This window comes from Mesoplodon mirus, assembly GCF_964341445.2.
Source record: "Mesoplodon mirus genome assembly, chromosome: 2".
Classification (NCBI taxonomy): Eukaryota; Metazoa; Chordata; class Mammalia; order Artiodactyla; family Ziphiidae; genus Mesoplodon; species Mesoplodon mirus.
In genome coordinates this window covers 153,537,744-153,562,955 of record NC_138977.1, presented here as the reverse complement: position 1 = coordinate 153,562,955, position 25,212 = coordinate 153,537,744, and the positions used below count along the sequence as shown (strand labels likewise).

The window sequence follows — 25,212 nt, the reverse complement described above, 5'->3', positions numbered from 1 at the left end:
TTATCAGCAGTGCTGTTCACCACTGATTTATGCAACGTGGTTTAACTTTGTCTCCATCCTTCCAGATATTCAAACGTAGCCAATATTCAGCAGGTACCTCCAAGACATCACGAGCAACTCCCCAGCCCCCTCCTTGCTCTTCCCCTGGTTCTGCCCGGAATGTTTATGGTGAATAGCCAGCTATCTCCTCCTTGGCAACCGTCCATGCTTTCCTGTAGCTGGAATTGCCCACATTCGCATTTGCAAACAGAGGCTCACTCAAGTGTTGCTAAAGGAGAGGGGTGGAGCCGAAAAGCTTTAAAAAGGAAAGGGGAGTCACTCTACTTTTCCAAAAGAGAAACCGTGTTTGGGGAGGAATCGTATGTCCATATTTCTTCTTTCAGCCTCATGAAGGGTCGTGGTTGGAACTTTCCACCAATTCTTTCCTTTTTTTTTTTTTCCCTCTCTCTAGCCTTGGCCCTGCTGCTTTGCCTGTCACAGTGAAGTCCGCGGCAGGCCTCCAGTGCATGGCTGTTAAACTCTGCGAAATTTGTCATAAGGGTGTCAGGTATTTCTTACCGGCTTCCCAAAAACTTAGATAAAGAAATCTTTCCCTGGAGTGTCCCCTTCAGGCTGCATTTTGACGCTGTCTTGAGTTGAAGGAGAAGGAGCTCGAGGGCAACAGGGCAGCAGAGGAAAAGATGCCCCAGGGCTGCAGGCCAACCCGGGTGGACGCGCTGGGGGTCAGACATACCCACCTTGCTCGGGCTATGCTCAAGCAGAGTCAACTTATTTTCTATTGAGAGTTCAAGCCCGTCAAGATTATGCTGCTGTTCCTTATCCTTCTGTTGCCGGTAGTTTTTAAATTTAGTTTTGTTAGCCTCTCAGCACTGCAGCGCTGGAGCTGTCCTGAAGGCTCTCCCTCGGGAAATGGGAATTCTACTTGTGTGGGTAAGTAACTCCATCAAAAGGAGTTCCGTCTTCCCGGGAACTGCCCTCAGATACCTGTTCATTCCGTCTTGCATACTTGGACATTTTTTTTGTTTTTTTGGTTTGTCTTTGGGTGTGTATATTTGCTTCCTTTTTGTTTTCTAATGCTGGCTGTTAGAGCTAATCTGCTACTAACTATAAAAATTCACGGCTCTCAAATTGTTCTTCTGTGTGTGAGTGAATAGGTCTTATTTTTAACTAGCTGAGCATTTCACATAAACCTCCGTCTTGATTCTGACACGAGGAGTGATTAAATACTTAGTTGATTAGCTTTATACGGGAAACTGCGGAAACAGATGGATTTTTTTTTTTTTATCCTCCTTCGGATAAATTTGTTTAAGAACTCAGAGGCTGCTAACACCCAGTGAAAAATGGGAAGGGAATTGGGCACAAAAATGATTCTATCATTGTCAAAGTTAAGCTAAGTTTCAAGTTAAACCTCCTCCCATCCTCCCTCACTGCTGTTTCTGAAGCTCTGACGCAGCTCCAGTTTTTAGTAACAGGTGCATTGTAATTTTGGGAACTGCTAAGAAATGCTAATATGCCACAACCCCTCCCATATTAAATGAGTTTTTAATCAAGAGTCAGTGGGAATTCTACTGAATGTAAAATAGCAATCCTGAGTAAGGACTTTGGCTGAAAAAATGTCTCTTCCCCCGCCCCCTCCTCGATTCATTTAATTTAATCCTTGGGTGGGTCTCCAACCTGCTGCTCAAACAAGTTAGACATTTCCATCCATTACAGACCATGAACTGCCCTGATATTCCTTTCTTGGCATTTTGCCCTTCTGAGAAGAGGGCTAGCTCCCAAAAAGAGGTAGTTTGAAGGAAATACAGTAAATTTTCCAGAAGAGAAGCCTCTGGAATATAGCATGAAATAGTGGGAATAAAGGGAACACTTCTGAGGCAAACAGCTGTTGTTGGGCTCCTGTCCTGGCCGTCCCGTAAAGGAAGTTACCAGTGAGGAAGTCAGGGCCCTGTCACCAGGCAGCATTTACTGGAACAGGTGAGCAGAGCCCTAGGGTACTGGAAGGAAAGACTGCGTTCTAGTTATCTCCATGTCCTCAGCACCTAGAACATTTCTGCTCTCATAGTATATGCTCAATAAATTCTTGCTGAATGAATAGAGTGTGTTTCCCTGGTCTGCTAATCAAGGCCCTGAAGAATAGTAATGAAAAGGGAATGACAAAAGACAAAAATGACCTCATGAGCCTGTTACACAGCTGTTGGAGACATAGCTTTCCACATAGTCATGTCGAGTGGACTGGACCGCTTTGGGGTGGAAGTAGTTGGCAAGTGATCAGAGTCAGGCACTGCCATCTGCATGGGATGAGGAGAGATAGTGGGAGCCTCTCAAGAAGCAGAACCTGAGAGAGCAAAAATAGTATGAAAATGAACTTTTACTCATGGCTTTAGAGTCTCAGGGAACACCCCAATCCCTGCTAGCAAGTGAGTCTGCACCTCAGGCTTCTTGCCCCCCCGCTGCCAGTGGCTCAGAAGTGCCTTCACTGAGGCTGGTTGAAGAAATAAACTTGAAGCCCAGGATAGAGACAATGAGTTAGGGGGACTGTGTCACGGAGTGGAAGGAACAGAGGTTTTAGAAGCAAACATACCTCATTTCAAATCCATGCTACCTACTTAATACTTGAGCTACAGTGGAATATTGCTGAAAAATAATAATGCCCCCTTTCAGAATTGTGTGGATTCCATGAGATAACACGGGAAATGCACCTGCCACGGAGGCTAGCAGATTGTGCTCAATAAAATTCCTCTGGGCTCCATATCTTGGCTAAATCTCTTTGATCAAATCCTATCACAAAATGCCTTACTTGAACACTGCAGTGACATGGCACAGACCCCACGGAGGGTGGAATGTCTGGATGCCACTTTGTGACTCTGTCTCTTTGCTCCCTTGTTCCTTGCAAGTCACAGGTTTAAAGCCCCTACTTGATACTCCACGTCTCCTGTTAGCTGATAACTGCCTGGGTCACACCCTATGCCCCATGCATTTCAGAGGATAGTATTTCTCCTCTCTAAATAGATATGGTGCCATCATCTATTTTTCCTCTAATTAAGTTCTACTTGCCTTATTCCTTGCCCCTGGCATTGAGACAGACCACCTGTAGCCAGCCTGACCCAGCAGGAAGAATGCTTTGTGGTCTGATTCAGGTAACTTTATGCAACGTAGTCTTGCATGTGACTGTGAACCAGAGAAAACAAGTGATAACAACACAGAACTGGGTTTTCTTCATTTCTTCCCTCCCCTACACCTCCTGCTTTTTTTTTTTTTTTTTTTTTAAATCAACTGTGTATTCTGTTAGCTTCTGTTTGAACTACAGTACATAAGGAGAGCAGTAAGGAAAACTGCTGGCCAGTGGCTTCTGGACTTTCAAGCCTATTTGCCCTGGAGGAGAAATAGCAGTTGAAAAGGAACTGTTCCTGTTTTATATCTGTACCTGCGTTATTTATACGAACTTTCCTGGTAAACAGAGTGAAGAAGAAGTACAGGTCAAGCCTCAGAGAGCTGGCTGCAGGCTGGATCCTAGGGCACTAGTTAGGCAAGTGGGGAGATCACTTCTAGCAGCAAACAGTGAAATCACTAATTTCAGCACAGGTTAAGGCTTGGTCAGCTTCCCAGTCAAGTGCAAACCAGAGGAACTCCATGATCAAAATCTTGTTTGTTTTTTCAGCCAGAGTTAATGCAAAAGCTTTTTCAAAAAAATCTAACTGCAAAGAAATTACAGGAATGATCTTTTATGCATACCATGTGAAAAAAAGCATCACCTAAATACTCAGTGGTTTGTGGTCTTTGAGGGGTAGTAGAGCTTAGTGGTAAAGAGCTTAAATTTTGGAAACTGCCTGCCTGCGTTCAAATCCCAGTTCTGCTGCTTGTGAACTGTGTGTCATTTTCCTCAGTATCAACTAAAGATAACTACCCCCTCCTCCAAGGATTGTTGTCAGGATTGTGTTAAAGTGTTTGTTTTCAATGCTGGCCGTACATTAGAACCACCAATGGGGTTAGCATCCGGTTGGTGTGAGTGAGTCAGAGTCCCTTCTGGAGGTGGAACCTGGGCATTTTTTTCTGTTACTCTCCCTTGGTGATTTCAACAGGCATAATGGGCAGCCTGGGTTTAGGGCCACTGAGTTAATACATGTAAAGTGCACAAAACAGAGCCTGGCATGTAATAAGCACTCAATAAGTCTTAGCTGCTATTAATATTTTTATTGTTGTTAACATTATTTTATTGGTGGGAATAGTAGTAGTATCTTCTAAATATGGCTTAGTTTCTTCTATAATAATAGAATTTCTTTTACACATGGAAAAATGCCACATTGAAAAAACCCAATGACAGTTTTATAACATTACAATTTGTAGTCAAAATAATTTCAACATACATAACTTGTATTTCTGTGCTCAAAAGAAATGTTTATTAAAAACACAGAACTGTATCAAACTGGTTTGAGTGAGTGCCCTTGTGGAACTGCAGCTCCAATATTTGCCTTTCTGTGACATCAACTGATAAAAAATTCCACTGTGTGCAAAGTAAGTCTGCTTGTTAGATTTCTTACCAGTAGTGATTTTAACAACAGCAAAAAACAAGCCACTTGAAAGTATTTAAATTTCTTATGTATTTTTCCTTATGTTTGGAACCAATTTCCCTAAGATTTGTAAAGTTGTTGAGGGCATATAAAGGAATGATAAATTAGTTCTTCAAATGAAATTTACTTTTTTGGGCTAGTTGGGGGTTGTCCATTTTATTTGACATTCAATTTAGAAATTGGAAGGTGAGACTTATTTGCTTATTTCAGAGTAGAGCAAATAATTGTTTCCCATCAAAAGTAAATGGACTAGTAATTTGGCTTAAGTAAATTCAGAATCTTACTTTATCATCTACAAATTTGCCTTCATAAAAAATCCATTTGAAATAATTCCTTGTGTAGAATAAATGGTTGGGCTTTTTTTTTTTAAACATCAGTAGTCTCCAAACTCCCTTCCATCTGTAAAAAAAAAAGTTAAAATGTGGACATATGCTCCCAAAACATGTTTATTTATCAGTTACTTACATAATATATATACTGATATTATGAACATTATACAACACATAACATTTCGAACATTTTCTTTCCACACAATAATGAACCATCTTACAATCTCTAAGTGGTTACACATCCTACTTGGGAGAGACTGTTTCAGAGAACTAGTAAAATGATGGAATAAATGCTTCATCCTTCTTCCTTATTAGCTCAGCTCCTTTCACTTAAGCATGAAGAGAAAAGCAAAAAGGTTGCTAAGTTTTTTTTAAAGTAAAGGGGAATTATTTATAGTGAATGAGTTTTTTCAGAATATGTAATTGTAGAAATAAAAATTGATCTCCCCAGTTGGTTAACTTAACGCCCCAGGATCCCTCCTGAAGTAGGGTTGCACTGAAATTCTGCCATAAGGGCCAGAAGAACAGACCACATCCCTAAGAATGGGTTGGAGTTTCATAAATTCCAAAGCTCTATGGCCTGCTGGGGTCATAGTATCTTAGGATTTTAAAATAAAAATGGTCTGTGTCTCCATCTCATGTTCTGGAGGAACTCATTGTCTCCCTCCTCTATCCTGGAGGATTGCTGGGCGGGGACGGTGATATGGAAGGAAAGGCTCTGTGTCCACTTGGTCCTTCCACTGAATTATTGACTACTGTGTGCCTTGCTTCCCTCACGCGCTGTCCCTTTCCCACACTCCATTACCTCACACCCACACCACCCTGTTTCACTTCTCAGAAAAGCCAGTGCCTTGGGCTGTGAGGGTACAAACTTTAACTGAAGGCTTGGGGCAAAAAAAAAAGTGATGGTTGGGGCTTCCCTGGTGGCACAGTGGTTGAGAGTCCGCCTGCCAATGCAGGGGACACGGGTTCGTGCCCTGGTCCGGGAAGATCCCACATGCCGCAGAGCGGCTGGGCCCGTGAGCCATGGCCGCTGAGCCTGCGCGTCCGGAGCCTGTGCTCCGCAACGGCAGAAGCCACAACAGTGAGAGGCCCGCGTACCGCAAAAACAAAAAAAAAACAAAAAAAACCCAAAAACGTCATGGTCACGTCCTGATCCAGCACATCAAACAACTAGAACAAAATGTTTTTCATTCTTGTACTTAAAAGTTAAATAATTGTTTTGTGTGGAAAAGCCTTACCCACCATCCTCTCTTGAGCGCCAGCTTCTCGCCACATTTAGCCACCCCTGTTTCTCTCTCAGTGACCTTGATCTACACCTAGTCCTCTTTTTCTCGGCCTCCTTCATCTGTTTCAGGCAACCATTGTAGATTTATTCCTCCTCCAATTCTGTTTGCTTGATCATATCCTAGGCCTCTCTTTATAAATAATAATTTAAAAACCTTAAAAAATTTCTAAATAGTACACTGGAGTGTTTTAGTAAAAACAAAACAGTTGTTTCTCAGAAGAGAAATTCTGGCCACAGGTTAAACCAATCTTTTTGCTTGTCTTTCCACAATGGGGGAGTGTTAAGTTTGAGACAGAAGAGAAGACCAGGTGGTGGGAATGCCACGTGAAGCGGAGACTTTTCCTGAACTCTCAGGGCTGCAGAGTTCCAGGGTTAGGGGAGCCCTTTCTCTGGCCCGGTGGACACAGGTCAGAAGTGAGGTAGGGCACTGCCTTGAAAAGAGACCTTCATAAGTCTGGTCTTGGCCAGCCATTGTAAGGTGGGTTGTTCTTCTTTTCTATTAATCACTAGTCATTAAAGAAGATCTGATTAAAAGTTAAAGATTGATCTCCCTTGGGCTGAGGAAAATGAGCAAAAGGCCAGTCCCACGTTTCAGGTGAAATAGTAGAATGAGTGGCAGGTAGGAGGGACTGTCTTCCACAAGCACTGTGACTCCTCAGTGATGTGGCCGGAATGGGAGGAGGACGGATGAGAGCCACCAGTGGGTGAAGATGAGAGAGGCAGAATATTCCCCAGTCAGTGGTCTGTTATTAGGAGAATCAAATTGTTTGGATTACAAAGCAATTACGATGTCTCCTCTCTTATTTTTATCATTGACCCGTAGATTCTATTGTACTAATTTATTTAGATTAATTTATATATTGTCTCTTAATCCAGACGGTTAAAAAATCAAACATTAGACCTCAGATGAAAGGAAACAGAAATTCCTTACCTGGGAAACTCGTCTTCTAAAATCTATTCAACATTCTTAACCTTTTAGTCACTTTGATTATAGTGGAGAAAAATCAAAAAGAAACTAGTGACTTTCCAATATGTGTAAATTGCCTGATCTAAGATATTTCAGCAATTACTTTAATGAAATAGTTTTGCAAACCTGTTCTGAGGAAAAAAATTAAAGACTCAGTAGCTAGCCGCAATAGCTGGAGAACTTTTCCAGAATGTCCAGGTCAGTTTTAAACAATGTACTTTCTTTCAAGGAATTTCTCAGTATTTTTCAAGAAATTCTCAAATTCCACAAAGCAGTTTAGTGTTTAGTTAAGTTTTAGTAATAACTCCAAATTTGAGCAATCCTAGAGCTAGGGAACAAAATGTTAGTTTCACTGTGTTATAGTTTCTAATGTTAGAATTAACTTTAAGAAAGAACCAGGAACAAAAACAACAACAGCAACAAAGAAAACCTTGAGCATTGAAACATAACTGTACCCACTATCTATTTACTTCTTGCCTACAGGTGAATACTTTCATCCAGAACGCTAAAACTACTCACCATGAAGGGAGTATTACCTGGATATTAGGTGAACCAAGAATGCAGAATTATTTTGTAAGGATTCTTTATTAACAATAATGTTAATACAAATATTAGCTTTGGGGCTTCCCTGGTGGCACAGTGGTTGAGAGTCCGCCTGCCGATGCAGGGGACACGGGTTCGTGCCCCGGTCCGGGAAGATCCCACCTGCTGCGGAGCAGCTAGGCCCGTGAGCCGTGGCTGCTGAGCCTGCGGGTCTGGAGCTTGTGCTCCGCAACGGGAGAGGCCACAACAGTGAGAGGCCTGCGTACCACAAAAACAAACAAACAAACAAACAAAATATTAGCTTTGCATACCATCACTCCAGTCATGTCCCCAGCTGTCCCATTTGCTGGGACCCACAACAAGAAGATGACTGAGATCCAGGCCTGAAAGGATGTGTAATGTTTTTGTCAGGTATAGAAGAAAAAATTACATTAAACAGAAGACCTTTATACTTCTTGAAAGATCTAGCCATATCTGAAAACACATTGTATTTTATATGGCCAATGTAACTAACCTCTGAGGGCAGTTGTGGAATAATACATGTAAATACATGTATGTCTTTCTTTAGGAGATCTTTTCCTTAACGTTATCATTCAAAACTTTCCTTTGATGCTGGAAATTAATGTATAGAAACTTCAGTCATTTTAGCCAAATGCAAGGCAGGAACTTCTGCTCTCATCACCTCTTGACCTTTCTAAGTCCGAAGTTTGAATTGTTGTGTGCATCTCTTTTCACTTATGACCTTGATTTTCATGTTCTCCCAAGCCTGGCCATGCTAATGTTGCTCAGTGTCTGGATTTCCCAAGTATTTCCCAGGATACTTAGTACACTGGAGTTTGTGTGAGAATGGCAGTGATTCATGGTGGGCACTGATTTATTTGCAAAGTACCCTCCAGTGTAGGATAGACGAAACCTTTCAGAGAAAGGCACTACCTTCTTCCTCCATTCTGAGACACCTATCAGGGTGCTACGGATTAGCTTTGTGTGTAGTAAGTGGATTTCATTCATGGGGTGGTTCTTTTTGTGGGTAGTTCGTTGCTAGGATACACAGACAGTCCTAACAACTTCATGGCAGCTGTCTTGTTCTTTAGCACATGGTGTGTCTGTTGAGAAATAGTATTTTATTTTGTTCACTTCAATGCTTTTCTGGTTAAAATTTCAGAAGCTTGAAGAAGGATCTTTCTTCTTCCATGAGCTATCCTTGTATAAACAGGTCAAAGATGGAAGACCCCATCAAACACAACACTGTCATGACATATGGCTGTTGACACGAATCCTCTGCATTTGGGGTCCTTCCCTTATGAGGTTTCAAAACATGCCTAGAGATAGAAGCTACCAGGGATCTTCTGGTGTTTTTTTCCCTTCCCCCTGAAGCATGCAATTGTTCTGTTTACTACAGGAATTTAATCTTTCCTTGGTTTGCAAGGAAATTGCAAATGTTACTATCATTAATGTTAATTTACCCGGTGTGTGGAAATGTATATCTTTTAGATTGAGGCAATGTTGTTGAGAATTTTAAAAGCTCTAAGTGGATCAAAAGTCTTATTATGTTTTGGGAAACATTTGAAAAATTTCTGAAAGTTTTATATTTCTTGGCTATTCTAATGAATCATGGCAAAAATTTCACCTAAGAGGAAAAAAATAAGGTATGTGAAGAAAACTTTCCATTGTGAATCTTAATGCATTTGTAAAGTACCCAGTAATGCTCATCAGAGGATGATTGGAGACTGTCTTTCAACATTGATGTGTTATCTTCTGGAACAGAAAGCTAAATAGAAGCACCTTTTGCATGGATATCCCTCTTTAATGCAGACTGTGTTGATGCATATAAAATGACCAGGTTTTATTCCTTCCAATAGACGAATAAAATGCCATTTTTCAAACAGAGGATATATTTTTAGACAGAGTGAATTGTGGTTGGTGCTTTACACGAGTGGATTGATCTTGTCCCAGGAAAAACTGGAGCTGTTTTGGAGAGGTGGTGGTTCCAGTGTCGCACTTCCTTGTTGCCTTGCTTTGCGTGGAGTCCTCTCACGCCTAGTCAGTGCACTATGTCTGGCAGGTTCTGATAGGCCTTAGCTGTTGAAATGGACAAAGTCCAGTTATGTAGCTGATATGAGCTGCTAATACTTACCTCACAGGATTGTTACGAAGACTAAATAAATTTATTCGTATAAGGTGCTTAGGATCTTGCCTGACACACAGTGAGTTCTCAATAAATATTAGCTATTACTCTACCAAATACCATAGCTAAGACATATTAGAAACACCTTTGCTTTGTGTAATTTTTCTAATACCTGTTTCTTCAGATTTTCAACAGTTCTTAGAGAAACCTGAAGTTGGTTTCTTGGCATGAGCCAAGTCCTAACAATCATCTAGGGTATTCTCTGTGATTTGTTACTATCCTTGATGATAAAGTAGGGTACAAAATCCCCAATTAATTAATTTTTCTAAGTAATTATTCTTAGAGTTTGTCACATTTGCCTTCAACATTCCAAGAAACTTATATGAAGTATTTTTCTCTGTATTTATATAGCAATGCCTACAGCTAGGGCCCAGAAATTAGCACTGGTCAGGGTGGTATAATAAGAACAATGGAATTGAACTCAGGAAACATCTAAGTTCCAACACTTCTTCATTTTCTTTTCTTTCTGTCTGTTCATCTAGAAACATTCAGAATTCAGTATCTATAGGCAAATATTTGTTTAGCCTTGCAATATGAGGAACATGATTGTAAAGGTAGGAAAAGGAGAAGATAATTGTGTTGGTTATAAATGAGACCAACACCAAATTTTGTACATTAAAAATTTTTTTACAGATTTAATCAATTGATTAATTTTGTAGACTTCTTTCAGGAGTTGAGCTTTTGGTGTCACTTGGGGCAGGTTTTTTGCTTTAGGTTATTGTTTTATTTCCTTTATTATAGCTCATAATGACACATTATTGATTTGGTATTTTAAGTTTAGAGAAGCAGAGAGATGGAAGCATTTCACAGAAAATAGGGGTTAAGATGAATAACATCTATTTATGAATTTACCACAAGCTTAGGATTCTTTCAAAAATGCAGCAAACAATGAAACTATTGAATTCTGTAAGACAGGCAGGTTAGGAATTGATAAATGTTAGATTAGAAAGGACCTTCATAAATCATCCAGCCCAACTGCCTCATGTTACAGATGAGAGGTTGAAATCCAGAGGGATGAACTAACTCACCAGGTTCCTAAGAGAACTGGAATTCAGGACCCTCAACTCATTTTACAATATATACCAAGCACATGTTACCTCCCACAATTGATGTTGAAAACCCATCAATGTAATGATTTTATTACTTCTTTCGATTGAAAAGTATTAATAATGTTAAGTTAGTGTAAGGAAAGTCTCTTACTAGCTCTCTATGTTGAAAGCGCTTTGAAAGCAGGACTGAGATTTCCTTTTATAAATACACCAATTATACCAATGAATTAATTCAAATCAATTCAACAAATATTTATTGAACATCAGTTATGTGTTTGGACTGACAGTGATGACATCACTGATCCAGATGCCCAGGGTATCCTGAGGGACAGTGAGGTTCTCAGCTTAGAGGGCGAGGTGTGGGTGGGCCACAGTTTACCTGATGCCTTATGGACCATATTAGTTGGTTTTATCAAAGCTAACTCTTACAAAATCTAACAAGTGACTTAAAAACCCTCCTGCAAAGGAGGTAAAGATGGCAGACAATGCTAATAATGCAAGCCCAAGAAGATAATGAGGAAAGAACAGCACTGACCCCTTATTCTTAGAATGAGCTCTTTGTTGGCTGCATAAGGGATAAAAACATTTAGATTTGACAAAAAGGAGAAATTAACAAGAAGGAAGCCTGAAAAATGGATTTATGCTTACTACTATTATTAGTGATAAATCTCAAAACAAGTGAAAATTTGCCTCAAAATGTTAGCTAATGAAGCCATCAGGACAAGCAAGATGTTTAAGAATAAGTATCCAGAATGTGAAGATTAACTCTTTATGATTTTCACAGTTGTGTTCAAAGTTATGATATGCAAGACTACATACCGTAAGCTTACTGATAAAAAGTTAGAAGGCTCCCTTGAGGTTTCTGACATTACAGCAAAAATGGTAAAGCCTCTATAAGTTGAAATATGCAATAACAAAATTTTTGTGACTGTTGCCTAAGTTTTTCAGTCATTAGGGCTAATGTGGTCTCTGGAAACAGGAGTTATAATCATCAATGTAAAAATAAACTCCCCTCACAAGTCTGGACTGCCAAAAAAAAAGGTAAAGCCTCACACTATTAGTGAAATACTTGTCTTCCTCCTCCTTGCTGTGGTAGAACATGCCTAAAGTAATACATGGAAAACCACATGGCAACAGATTAAATGTGTTCTTTTGTCAGCAAATACTACTGAAAACTTCACAGAAGGCATTACTGAAATTTTAAAGAAGTAAGTATTAGAAAAATTATACAGTTTGAGTGAGAGTAAAGGCGTTTCTGCTATATCTCAGCTTATGGTATTTTCTAGAGACTAAGAGTGAACATTTACTGAGAACTCACTATATGTAAGGGAAAATTCTAAGGTCTTGGCATGAATTTATTTAGTCTTCATAATAATCCTATAAAGTACTATTATCATTTCCATTTCCAAGATGAAGGAACCTATTCACAGAGAGGTTAAGTAATGAGCTGAAAGTCACACAGCTATTATAACTAATAGTGGAGCCAATAAAGAGTCAACATGGGTATTCTGTCTCCAGTGCCAGGGATCTTAGCCACTCTTGTACTTGCCTCTCTGTTTCAACAATGAAATGCACAAAGAACTGAGATACTTTTTTATAAGCCAATAAAAGAAAGATGCATCAGAGAAGAAATTTTCTCAGTAGTCAATGACTTCTTTATATATTAACAAATATATTGTGAAAAAAAATAGTACGCATGTACTCAGTGGCAATGGAGCCACTGCATTTACTGGAACATCAACAAAAAGCATTCTTGGGTGAGATGACAGCAGACCCTACAGTATAATCTCCACAGTTTCACAGGGAATCAGGGCAGCAAAATCACTGAAACTGGAATTGCACAAAGTGCAGTGGGGCATCACTGATGTCATTATTTCTATAAAAACAAGACTAAACTAGATTCTTTGTAATGCTTTGTGTTGAATGGGGAGTAACCATGAAAATATTTGTCCCACATGCTTCCTGCAGAGTATCTGGAAGCAAAGCACTTATGACAATGATCAAATGTTACATATTTTTCTTTTTAAAAAGGGAGAAGTATTTCAATTTTTTTTACCTTTTCTGTGATGATAAATTGGTGTCAGTGGTATGCTACTCAAAAAGTAACTAAAACAACAGAACTTTATCCCTTTCAGTTAAAGATGACATTCTAACAACGAGTGAGAAAGTGACTTGCTGATTGTAGGAAATTTATGATGAAGAGAGTGGTTTGAAAACTGATGATGTTGGAAATGTTTCTATTGTCATGTGATTTGGTTGTTGAATCAATGTCAGTATGTCACTTATTAAAAACTCTCTCTTATCTACCTCAGGGCCTTTGCACTGGCTCTTCTTTCTGGTTGGAAGGCTCTTACCCCACATATCTACTTGGCCCACCCTGCTCTTCTGTCTTTTCTCAATGTCACTTCCCCCATGAGACCTTCTCTGACCACAGTTCTAACCTGCTCCACCCATCCTGTTACTGCCCACCCCTCTTTTTCTTTTTCTTTCTTTTTTTCTTCTGTGACACCCATCTGACCTCTGGTACACGGTGCAATTTACTGATTTACTCTGAAGAAACAAAAAAACAAAACAAAACAAAAAACCTCTCATGTCTGCATTCTTAAAAAAAAATCCTGTAAACAGAGTTTTCCCAACTGTTTTTAAAACTTATAAATTAAGAATTTTTGTCCTTTCAATTCCACTTGCTAAAAATATAAAATGCAACACCTGGTTAGTTTGCATTTACTGATTAAAATACAGGAAGGCAGAAATTTGCTAGTCTAATTCAATAAAATTTGTGAATAATTGATAGATGTAATTAAAAAACATATTTTGTGATTTTGTAAATATAGCCAATGAAGCATTTCTTGTATTTGATATAGATACAATTGTGAAATATCTATTTTGTCTGTGACAGTTATCAAAGACTAAATATCAAAACATATTGAACTTTAAACCAAAATTTTAACTCCTATATTAAATTCAATCTTTTCAATAGATGCAAATGAATGTTGCATAAACTCATTTTTTTTTTTTTTTTTTTGCGGTACGCGGGCCTCTCACTGCTGTGGCCTCTCCCGTTGCGGAGCACAGGCTCCGGACGCGCAAGCTCAGCGGCCATGGCTCACGGGCCCAACCGCTCCGCGGCATGTGGGATCTTCCCGGACCGGGGCACGAACCCGTGTCCCCTGCAACGGCAGGCGGACTTTCAACCACTGCGCCACCAGGGAAGTCCCTGCATAAACTCAGTTTTTAACATGCAGAGGGACTTTTGAGGCTGTGTGACATCTGCAACTGGAAATGTCCAGCAGAAAGTAGAAAACACAGAGGCAAAACTCAGAGGACAGTTCAAGATAGTGATTTCCATGTGTGTGTGTGTGTGTGTGTGTGTGTGTGTGTTTGTGAGAAACATCTGGAAAAAAATTTTAATGTTGGGGAATGCATTTTAGTATGGTAACATTAATCTTTAAATAAAATTGAGCATAATTTATGCTGACAAGCTGAGGGATAAACATGCTTACTTAAGATGAAGGATTACCTACAGCACAGGAACCTTCTGCCAGCATTCACTGTTCTGCAAAACTGCATTATTATGAGTTTTTAAAAAGTTATAGTGAGGAATTCCCTGGCAGTCCAGTGGACTCTGCACTTTCACTGCAGAGGGCACGGGTTCGATGCCTGGTCAGGGAACTAAGGTCCCAAGTGCAGCACGGCCAAAAAAAAAAAGTGATAGTGAGCTGTGGTATAAGCTGAGTGATAGACACATAAATTAATGGAACAGACAAGAAAGTCCAGAAATAGACTTACATAAATATGTTCATTTGATCTTTGACATAGTGCAGAAGCAATTCAATAGAGAAAGGATAGTCTTTTCAACGTATGATGTTGGATAAATTAGACATCCACGAGCAAAATAATCTCAACCTAAACCACACACCTTATACAAAGATTAACTCAAAATAGATTATAGATCTAAATTTAAGATGTAAAAGTTTAAAGCTTTTAGGAGAAAACATAGAAATCTTTATGTCCTGGAGTTGAGTTCTTAGAAATGACACCAAAAACATGATATACAAAGGAAAAAAATTATAAATTGTACCTCAACAAAATGGAAACTTTTGCTCTGCCATAGACAATGTCAAGAGGATGGAAACACAAGCTGTGTGCTGGAAGAAAACATTTGCAAAACAGGTATCTGACAAAGGACTTGTATCCAACATATATTTTTTAAAAACCTTTCAAATACAATAATAAGAAAATAAATAACCAGTTTAAAATGGGCAAAGGATTTAAACAGATACATTCAACAAAAGGATATAAGGATAATAAATAAATCCATGAAAAGATGTTCACCATTGTTAACTGTTTTAGGCTGAATATGGCCCCCAAATATATCTATGTCTTAATTCCTGGAACTTGTGAATGTGACCTTACATGGCAAAAGGGACTTCACATATGTGATCTTGAAACGGGGTGATTATCCTGGATTATCTAGGTGAATCCTAAATGTACTCACCAGCATCCTTAAGAGAGGGAGGCCAGAATGTCAAAGGAGAAAGAAGACGATGGAAACAGAGAGACATTTGAAGATGATACACTGCTGGCTTTGAAGATGAAGAAAAAGGGGCCATGAGTCAAGGAACCCAGGGAATACATTATATATGGGATGCAACATATTATAGAATTAGATTTAAAAATATCCAGGTGATGTAGTTATAGGAATCCACTGAAAGAGACCCACTTTCTAATTAGTTCCTGGAACATGGATGGATGCAGAGAATCCAGCCTTTTGGTCAGCTTCCTGAAGTGGGTTCCTTGACGGAGCTGAACTACAAGACGCTAAACAATGAGTTCCTGATGAATTCAGTTTGGGATAAGCATGATGTTTAAAAGCTAAATCTGTGATCAGAAAGACATGGCTTTAAACCCCCAGTTGGTTATGTATTGGACATGTGACTTGTAGCAAGTTAATGGCTCTAAACTTCAGTTTCTTTTTCTGTAAAATGAAGATGCTGGGAGCATCTACCTCCTAACGTTACCCAATTAAATCAAATAATGCATTTAATGTGCTACCCCAGAGAACACTCAAAATGTTGGCTGTTACTATTCTGATGGTATTTACCACCCACCTTCTTGGAGAATCAAAGTGTGTAATAGCACATTAAAGATTCTGAGTGGCTCTGTTGAAAAGAACAAGTTTAATTTTCTAGAACTTGCTAGCCTCAGTTACTATCCTGAGCACCTGGTAATGGATTCTCTTTAGCTTGATAATGAGAATGTGGCTGAGGGTCAGGAAGGGGCTATTTTTTGCTCCAGATGACTCATTTCTACCACCACTCAAGGACTAGCGTGGCAATCTTCACATTTTTCAGAGCTTTCCTTGCAGAATTAAGATTTTGTAACTGAGCAGGACCCTATGGGGCCGTCCCACGACAGACCCCTCCCCCCTCCTCTCTGCTTCAGCTCCTCTTTGTAGGACCTAGATAACAGTATTGGATGCACATTTCCTGAGTTGTTTTACAGATGCTAATACCCCCACCAAATGGAAGAAATTAACTACTTGATGACCGTGAGCACACAGCACTGCCCCCAGCACACACCTGTTGGAGCTTAAGGATGAATATAGTTAACCCCTGTGACGCCGCCCTGTTACCTCGCCATCAACCAATCAGAGAATTGTGCGCGAGCTGATCACACAGCCTGGGATGCCATTCCCTCACCTTCCTTTAAAAATGCTTTGCTGGTGGCGCAGTGGTTGAGAGTCCACCTGCCGATGCGGGGGACACGGGTTCGTGCCCTTGTCCGAGAAGATCCCACATGCCGCGGAGCGGCTGGGCCCGTGAGCGATGGCCGCTGAGCCTGCGCATCCGGAATGCTTTGCTGTAACCCATGGGGGAGTCCAAGGTTTCTGAGTACTGGCTGTCCTGGACTCCTTGTATGACTCCCTACAATAAACGCTGCACTTTCCTTCAAATCACAACCTGGTGTCTGTAGAATGGCTTTACTGTGCACAGGTAAGAGGACCCAATTTTGGTTTGGTAGCAGTTTAAGTTCACATCTCCTGGCTCACCTTTCTAGATGTATTATTTCTTATTAAAAAAATTTTATTGACATAGAGTCGATTTACAATGTTGTGTTAATTTCTGCTGTACAGCAAAGTGATTCACTTATACATATATATATTTTTTCATATTCTTTTCCATTATGGTTTACCACAGGATATTGAATATAGTTCCCTGTGCTATACAGTAGGACCCTGTTGTTTATCCATCCTGTATATATATAGTTTGCATCTGTTAATCCCAAACTCCCAATTGTTCCCTCCTGCCTGGCCCCCTGCCCCTTGGCAACCACAAGCCTGTTCTCTATCTCTGTGAGTCTGTTTCTGTTTCATAGATATGTTCATTTGTGTAGTATTTTAGATTCCACATATAAGTGATATCATATGGTATTTGTCTTTCTCTTTCGGACTTACTTTGCTTAGTATGATAGTCTCTGGGTTCATCCATGTTGCTGCAAATGGCATGATTTCATTTTTTTATGGCTAATATTCCATTGTATATATGTACCACATCTTCTTTATCCATTTATCTGTTGATAGACATTTAGGTTGTTTCCATGTCTTGGTTATTGTGAATAGTGCTGCTATGAACATAGGGGTGCATGTAGGTTTTTGAGTTATAGTCTTGTGTGGATATATGCCCAGGAGTGGGATTGCTGCATCATATGGTAATTCTATTTTTAGTTTTCTGAGGAACCTCCATACTGTTCTCCATAGTGGCTGCACCAACTTACATTCCCACCACCAGTGTAGGAGGATTGCCTTTTCTCCATACCCTCTCCAGAATTTGTTATTTGCAGACTTTTTTATTTTAGTTTCTGCTTTATAACAAAGTGAATCAGCTATACATATACATATATCCCCATATCTCCTCCCTCTTGTGTCTCACTCCAACCCTCCCTATCCCACCCCTCTAGGTGGTCACAAAGCACCAAGCTGATCTCCCTGTGCTATGTGGCTGCTTCCACTAGCTATCTATTTTACATTTGGTAGTGTATATAAGTCCATGCCACTCTCTCACTTTGTCCCAGCTTACCCTTCCCCTCAAGTCCATTCTCTACATCTGCATCTTTATTCCTGTCCTGCCCCTAGGTTCTTCAGAACCTTTTTTGTTTGTTTGTTTTTTTAGATTCCATATATATGTGTTAGCATATGGTATTTGTTTTTCTCTTTCTGACTTACTTCACTCTGTATGACAGACTCTAGGTCCATCCACCTCACTACAAATAAAGTCCGTTTCTTTTTTTTATGGCTGAGTAATATTCCATTGTATATATGTGCCACATCTTCTTTATCCATTCATCTGTTGATGGATACTTAGGTTGCTTCCATGTCCTGGCTATTGTAAATAGAGCTGCAATGAACATTGTGGTACATGACTTTTTGAATTATGGTTTTCTCGGTGTATGCCCAGTAGTGGGATGGCTGGGTTATACGGTAGTTCTGTTTTTAGTTTTTAAAGGACCCTACATACTGTTCTGCATACTGGCTGTATCAATTTACATTCCCACCAACAGTGCAAGAGGGTTCCCTTTTCTCCACACCCTCTCCAGCATTTATTGTTTAGATTTTTTGATGATGGTCATTCTGACCGGTGTGAGGTGATACATCACTGTAGGTTTGATTTGCATTTCTCTAATAATTAGTGATGTTGAGCATTTTTCATGTGCTTTTTGGCCATCTATATGTCTTTTTTGGAGAAATATCTATTTAGATCTTCTGCCCATTTTTTGATTGGGTTGTTTTGTTATTGAGTTGTATAAGCTGTTTGTATTCAATGTATTATTTCTGAATCACCTGGCTTCTATCTCATCTGTCCTGAATTTTGACCCTAATGAGTAAGCTGAGAAGAAAGCCATGATTTCTCAAAAAGTAAATGTGTGCCCTTTTAGGAAAAGGAAAAGGAATTGAAAAAAAGAAGATGAGGATAGCCTTTTAGAGTGAAATAAAACTTTCTGCACTTCATAAAACCCAGATATTATTCAAGTCAGCCCCTTGGGAGTTAGGAATAAATGACTCCTATCAGGGGCTTAGGTAGGAGCAGGTGAGGAGGTGTCAGGCTTTCTTACATCAGGCCCGTCAGTTTAAATCTACATTCTTTTCTCATAGTGTCATTGAATCCTGAAAATCCAGAGTTCCATTTTGTCTTTTGTCCTGTGAGCCTTCTTCAGTCTGCTTCCAGATTTAGAGCAGGAAACCTGTGGCGGTGAGGGCAGGTGGCAGTGTTGGCCTGAGAAGACTAAGTGTTGGCATGTCTTGCTAACATGCCTGCCAGTATCCTTGATTTGTAAACCAGGTCCCACGAGCTTTTGCCCCCAAGCCCCAAAGAAGACAGTCAATTTCTCTTCTCAATTCCCTGGGTGGGGCTGCTTCTCCAGACTCAGAGCAGATGAAGGGGTGATGGTTGTGAAGTATTCTGTTTCTGCCACCCACATCCCCACCCCTTTCAATCAAAAACTTCTTTTTATAATTGATCTCTGTGCTATGGAGGCCCCAGATCTTCAATGTGCTCCAAACATTCTGGACTCCTTTCTAATTCCTGAAGATCCCCTACTAATCCCCAGGTTGAGAAGTCAGAGGTTCCAATTGATTTGCTGTGACCTGTTTGCTGTTTTTGGGTTTGTATTCCTTAGACGTGATGTTTGATTTTCTATGCACTTCCTTCTCACTGAACTGCACCCAAAATAAATGCTGCGGGTTTTGACATGGGAAAGTTTAGCTGTTCAAACGTGCACACCCTGCTGACAAATCCACACATTGTACCACATACCAGTGTTTATAGAGTCTTTGACAGGTTTGAAAAAACACTAACTTATTTATCATTTCCAGTGTCCTACAGTCTAATGACTATTTCACCAGGCCTAATGCTCAAAGTCTTTAACTCTCTCTTAAATCATATTACAATTCATTTTCACAGATATTCATCCCAGGCCCTGGTTTACACAAAATGATGCTGACAATGTAGGAATGGTGTTTTGAGGGAGGTGGAATACAAATCTGTTACAGAAGTAAAATGAAGATTGTAATGTCTTGACACATAACCCAGAGCAATGCAGGAAAGAGTACTGTGTTGAGAGGATAGTACATGGGTTCTAATTCCAGCTCTACCATCAACTGTAGGTGGGACTCCGGGAAGCGTCGCTGAATTTCCTCATCTGAACTAGATCTACAATTTCCAAATTCACCAAGATATAAGTATCACCTGGATTGTCTATTCAGAAAACAGATTCCTAGTCCTCAGCCCAGCCTTACTGAAATGGAATTTCCAGAGAAGGGATCTGCAAAAGATACACACACACACACACAAATACACATATACACACACACACACATGTGTGCACACAGAGCACCCTGTGTGATTGTTTTGAACAAACAGTTTTGGGAAACCCTGTGTGATTGTTTTGAACAAACAGTTTTGGGAAACACTGAACTAGGTAATGTGTAGGGTCTTCTAGTTCTGAGAGCTATGATAAAACACTGGATGCTAGGATTCACCCGTGAATGAGAAAAATCTGAAGATAAAATTTATTCATTATTCATACTTAGTATTTTCATAAATATTTGTTTTTTGAAAAGCTATTGAAGTTAATGCTATGGTCTGTGCCTTATGGATCTAAGTGTTTTTCAGATTTATTTTTTCTCTTTGATTCATTGACTGTAATATCTGGCCCATCTAGCCTGTGGTGTTATATTAAGAATAAATGAGACCAGGATGTGAAAGTCTGTTATTATTATTCTTGTTGTTGTTAGTAAAATGTCAACATAGAATAGATTCTGCTTTTATTAATTTGGTAGATTTGCTAGTGTCTATGTTTTCATTCATATTGGTAAAAAGCCCAGACAAATTAAAAATACAATTATTTCTTCATTAATTTATTGATTTAGGAAAAAATTTTGAGTACTTACTATGTACAAAGCATTATGCTATGTTCTGTCTAAAATGTTTAGAGTGCTTTTCCTTTCTCCTTTTTTTACCTGGAAACCTATTTAATAGTACTTTGGAATGAATCAAATGTTTTATCGATCTCATCAATGTATCAATGCATTAGAAAATTAATAACATGTATTGACACATCTATTCAGTTTACACAGCATGCATGATACACATTTCAAAGAGAGGACTCCTGGCAACAAATCCACAGGCCCGCAGCAATCTGTGACCCACAGATTAGTAGCTGTCTATTTAGGGTGTCTTTTCCTATGCCTTCCTTTTCTCCGTGATACATTGCTATAAGAGAAATGAGTTATAGCGACATTCCAGTCCACGGGTTCAAACCTGAACAGTGGTACAACCCTACGTAGTGAGACCTTGGTTGTGGGAATAAGTAATGGCAAATCATATTTGTGTAGTGCTTCACAAATAATGAAATAGTTTCATATCTATAATTTCATTTTCTTTCCCCAGTAGTCCTCTGATATGGGCTGGGGAGGTCCTGTGAGATGTCCAGAGAAACTAGTGAGCCAGGGCTGGAAACCAGGCCTCCTGGCTCTCAGTTTAATGCCCTTTCCATTTCTCCTGTGATACCTCTGATTCTACAGCTAGAATGGCAATAGAGAATGGGCTGTCCTACACATCTCTGCCCGGGGTCTTGTGCTGTGGAAAAGATATGGGAAGAGTGATTTGAGCCAATTCTTTTAGACATTTATAAAGGCACCTATTTCAAAACTCTCATGATCTTACACTTCTCCCTTCTCTTGTATCTCTATTCCAATATATTCTCTAAAGTGGAGCTAGTGTTTCTGACTCTAGAACATAATCCCCAAGTAAGAGGATGTTAATTCATCATCATTTGAAATCCTTAGAACAGTAAACACATTTATTATGTCACATTAAGTTATTACGGTTTAATATTAAAACAGAATGGAGTCAGCCCAGCAGGGCAGTGAGAATGTGTTAGAATTCTTCTGCAATTCCCCACTCATCCCAGTGGTTAACTGGAATAGTTATCTAAAGGCAGAGTGGCAGAAGCCTCTTCATCCTCAGTCCGGAAAGACCAAGGAAACTAACCCTTGCTAACCGTGGCTGCAGAGTATGACACGGTGCCCTGACATCGTCTTGGAGCATTGGAGGCAAGCTCCATGTGGATGGCCAATAATTTCTGCTGAGATTTCCAAAGAGAGGTATCAGCTTCCCAAGCAGGTGTTGAGTACTTGGGAGTCTGAGTGGGTAGATGGTCATCACCTGGAACAGGACAGGACCCCAAGCATAGGGTTAGGATACAGGGCAAGGCCTTGTAGGAATCAAGAGATCCACTGAGGTCCACTACTCCGATTTGGCAAATAAAAGTTTAGGGCACTCAGTTACTTGAATTTTGAATTTCAGGTAAACAGTGAATACTTTTTTAGGGTAAAGGATGTCCCATTCAATATACATGCAATTCAAATTTAACTGGGAGTCGTAAATTTTATGTGGCAATGTTAACAGGGACAAAATATTTCAGAGCTTTCATGGACAGCATTTCAATTTTTCCTGATTCCGCTCAAGACCTCTAGGTTTCACCATGTTCTTCTTTGTCAGTAACCTGGATGCTGTGTTCATAAGGTAAGACTAGAGGAGGGAGATCCATTTCCAAAACGGTAATATCTGAAATTTTATTTCCAATTTACATAATGAAATTTGACATTCATACAGACCCTCTTTACAATAGAATACAGTAGGTAGTTTCTTTTTGAACATAAAAATAACATTAAGCTAGAAAGTGTCTTTCTCTTCAAATATTTCTTTTTTCATAATTTGTCAGTGTTCATTTCTTACAATCAATTTGTGGAGAAAATTATTTACAAAATTAATTGTGAACACCTACAGGAAGTCTTTATTATCTAAACAATGGTATTTATTTAAAATGTAAAAGCAGGACTTAAAAAATTAATTGTGGGGACTTCTCTGGCAGTCCAGTGTTTAAGACTCCAAACTTCCAAAGCAGGGGGCATGGGTTTGATACCTGGTTGGGGAAATAAGATCCTACATGCCATGCCATGCAGCACAACCAAAAAAATTTGTGCAAACAAAAAAAAAAATAAAAAATTAATTCTGCTTGTGCTATTTGTCATGGGGAAGTATTTTGTCTTAATCAGATAAAATATCGTTGAAAATATACTGTTTGGTTTCTTTCTTCCCATGCAGGTCCTGCACCCTTCTTAATTTTCTCGCATGGAAACAGGATCTTTAGGATTGACTTAGAAGGAACTAATCATGAGCAATTGGTGGCAGATGCTGGCGTGTCCATGATCATGGATTTTCATTACAATGAAGAAAGAATCTATTGGGTCGATCTAGAAAGACAACTTTTGCAAAGAGTTTTTCTGAATGGGACAAGCCAAGAGGTAAAGTACCATTTCCCATGGCATTTGAGGGATTTTTGAACAGGCTGTCAAATATGATATAGCAAATTCATAACATATAGATAAGTGAAAATTACATTACATTGCAAATACCCATCTGGCATATGTAGGTATTTATTTAATCTGCATCTGTGGTATCATGTTACTGAACAAGCCCATGCATGTGGTGTTGATATTCAGAAGTCCCCAACAGGAGAAAGTGAGGAGGATGTCAATGTAATTTTGAAAAGATGTAAGTTTATTAAGCCAGATCACCATTTTATGGTTAAAACAGATTATTTACATGATTATTTTCTACTCCAGTGGTTCTCAGCTGGTGGCAATTTTGCCCCTCAGGGGACATTTGGCAGTGTCAAGAAATATTTTTGATTGTCACAACTGGACTGGGGAAAAGAGAAGATGTGCTAGAGGCCAGGGATTCTGCTAATCATCCTACAATATGTAGGACAGTCCCCCACAACAAAGAATTACCAGGCCCCCAATGTCCGTCGTGCTGAGGTTGAGAAACCCTGTCTCATCTGTTTAAAATCTCTGTCATGGGTTTTTGCACCTAATATTTAGGAAGAAAATCTTTTTTTTTTTATCCTCAAGGTGTTCGCACTCTGGAAAAAAAATAATAAAGCAGGTGATAGATATAAAATATTTTGCTTCAATCACATACAAAAGATCTTTTATCTTTCTTCTTAATTAGTAGAACCCTTAAATGAGTCCCAGCAGGAATGGTCTCTCCTGGGAGGTGGATTACAGAGAGCAGGTGGCCAGAGAAACCTTAAGCATTTATTCCCAACACAAAGTGCCTGCTGTTTGTTTTTTGGGTTTTTTTTTTTTTTAAACACAACTTTCTCCCTCCAATTATTCTTAAAGCCTTCAATTAGGCACTAATCTGTTTTATCACATCTCTAATACTTACTAATCTCACTTTTAACAAAGATGGCTACTCATTACTCTCCAGCCATCTGTAGACTAGTTTCAAAATCGTGAGTTTAAGAATTTGGAGGGTTTCCTGTCAGAGAACAGGAAGAAACATTAAATAGTTGTGGAATTTGTGGCAAGTCATTAGGAAAGGATTGGCCTGAAGCCTAAAATCCACTAGTATTAGTCCCTGCTTTGGGTTAAAACATTGTTTAAAAAGGACAACCATTAAAAGGCAAACAATTTACCGGGGTGAACTAATATATTAGCAATTAGTTAAATGGATTGGCTAGATTACTTTGTATGGGATGTAGGAATAGCACAGACTCCTGAGACTGATTTCTGCCCAACTCTGTGTTTGCTGATTTCACATTGGTAGCTGAAAATCAGTGATTGTGGGAATATTTCCACCACAGGAATCTGCCATGGTACAAATCAGGGCTTCCTCCAATCTCTCACCCTCCACACACCTAGAGGACCGGTTTACCTGCACATGCTGGAACTAGGAGATAACTGAGGTTTGGTTAAGTTGTTTTTATCATGAGAGAGCATAAAGAAAAGCCCTGCTATTCAGATCCTGGGGACAGAGTCTGAAGGCACTGAGGACTTTTAGAAAGGGAGGGACCTGGAAGGTCCCTTTATAAAGGGAGGAAGAGGGGCCAGAAGAAATTAATCTACTTCATGCCCCTATGCACAAACTCCAAGGGAATCTTGCCAGAATTTAGCAAAGCTTGGAATTGGGTTCAGGTGAGAACCTGGAAAAATCCGTTAGCAAATGGAATTGAAAAAACTAACCTTAATGTAGCATGGAAATTCCACTGTTAGTATAGTTGAAACTATTAATACTTTATGGCTGATTGCCTAATTTCAATAAATATAGAATAAATTTTCATCTCAAAGCTGTGATATAAATACTATGCCCAGAAATATTCACATGGGAGGATGAATATTGCTGCATCTGAATAATGGCATGGTATCTATGACTA

General features: G+C 39.4%; 1 protein-coding gene across 1 annotated transcript in view; it reads left to right on the top strand.

Moving 5' to 3' along the window:
• Nucleotides 1-377: 377 nt before the first annotated feature.
• The window catches only part of EGF (epidermal growth factor), a 92,858-nt gene continuing 68,023 nt past the window's right edge, over nt 378-25,212 (top strand). Inside the window, exons 1-2 of the mRNA XM_082629735.1 lie at nt 378-930; nt 23,097-23,296. Coding sequence (XP_082485861.1) covers nt 804-930; nt 23,097-23,296 — 327 coding nt within the window. The 5' untranslated portion in view covers nt 378-803. The remainder of the gene's footprint in view (nt 931-23,096; nt 23,297-25,212) is intronic.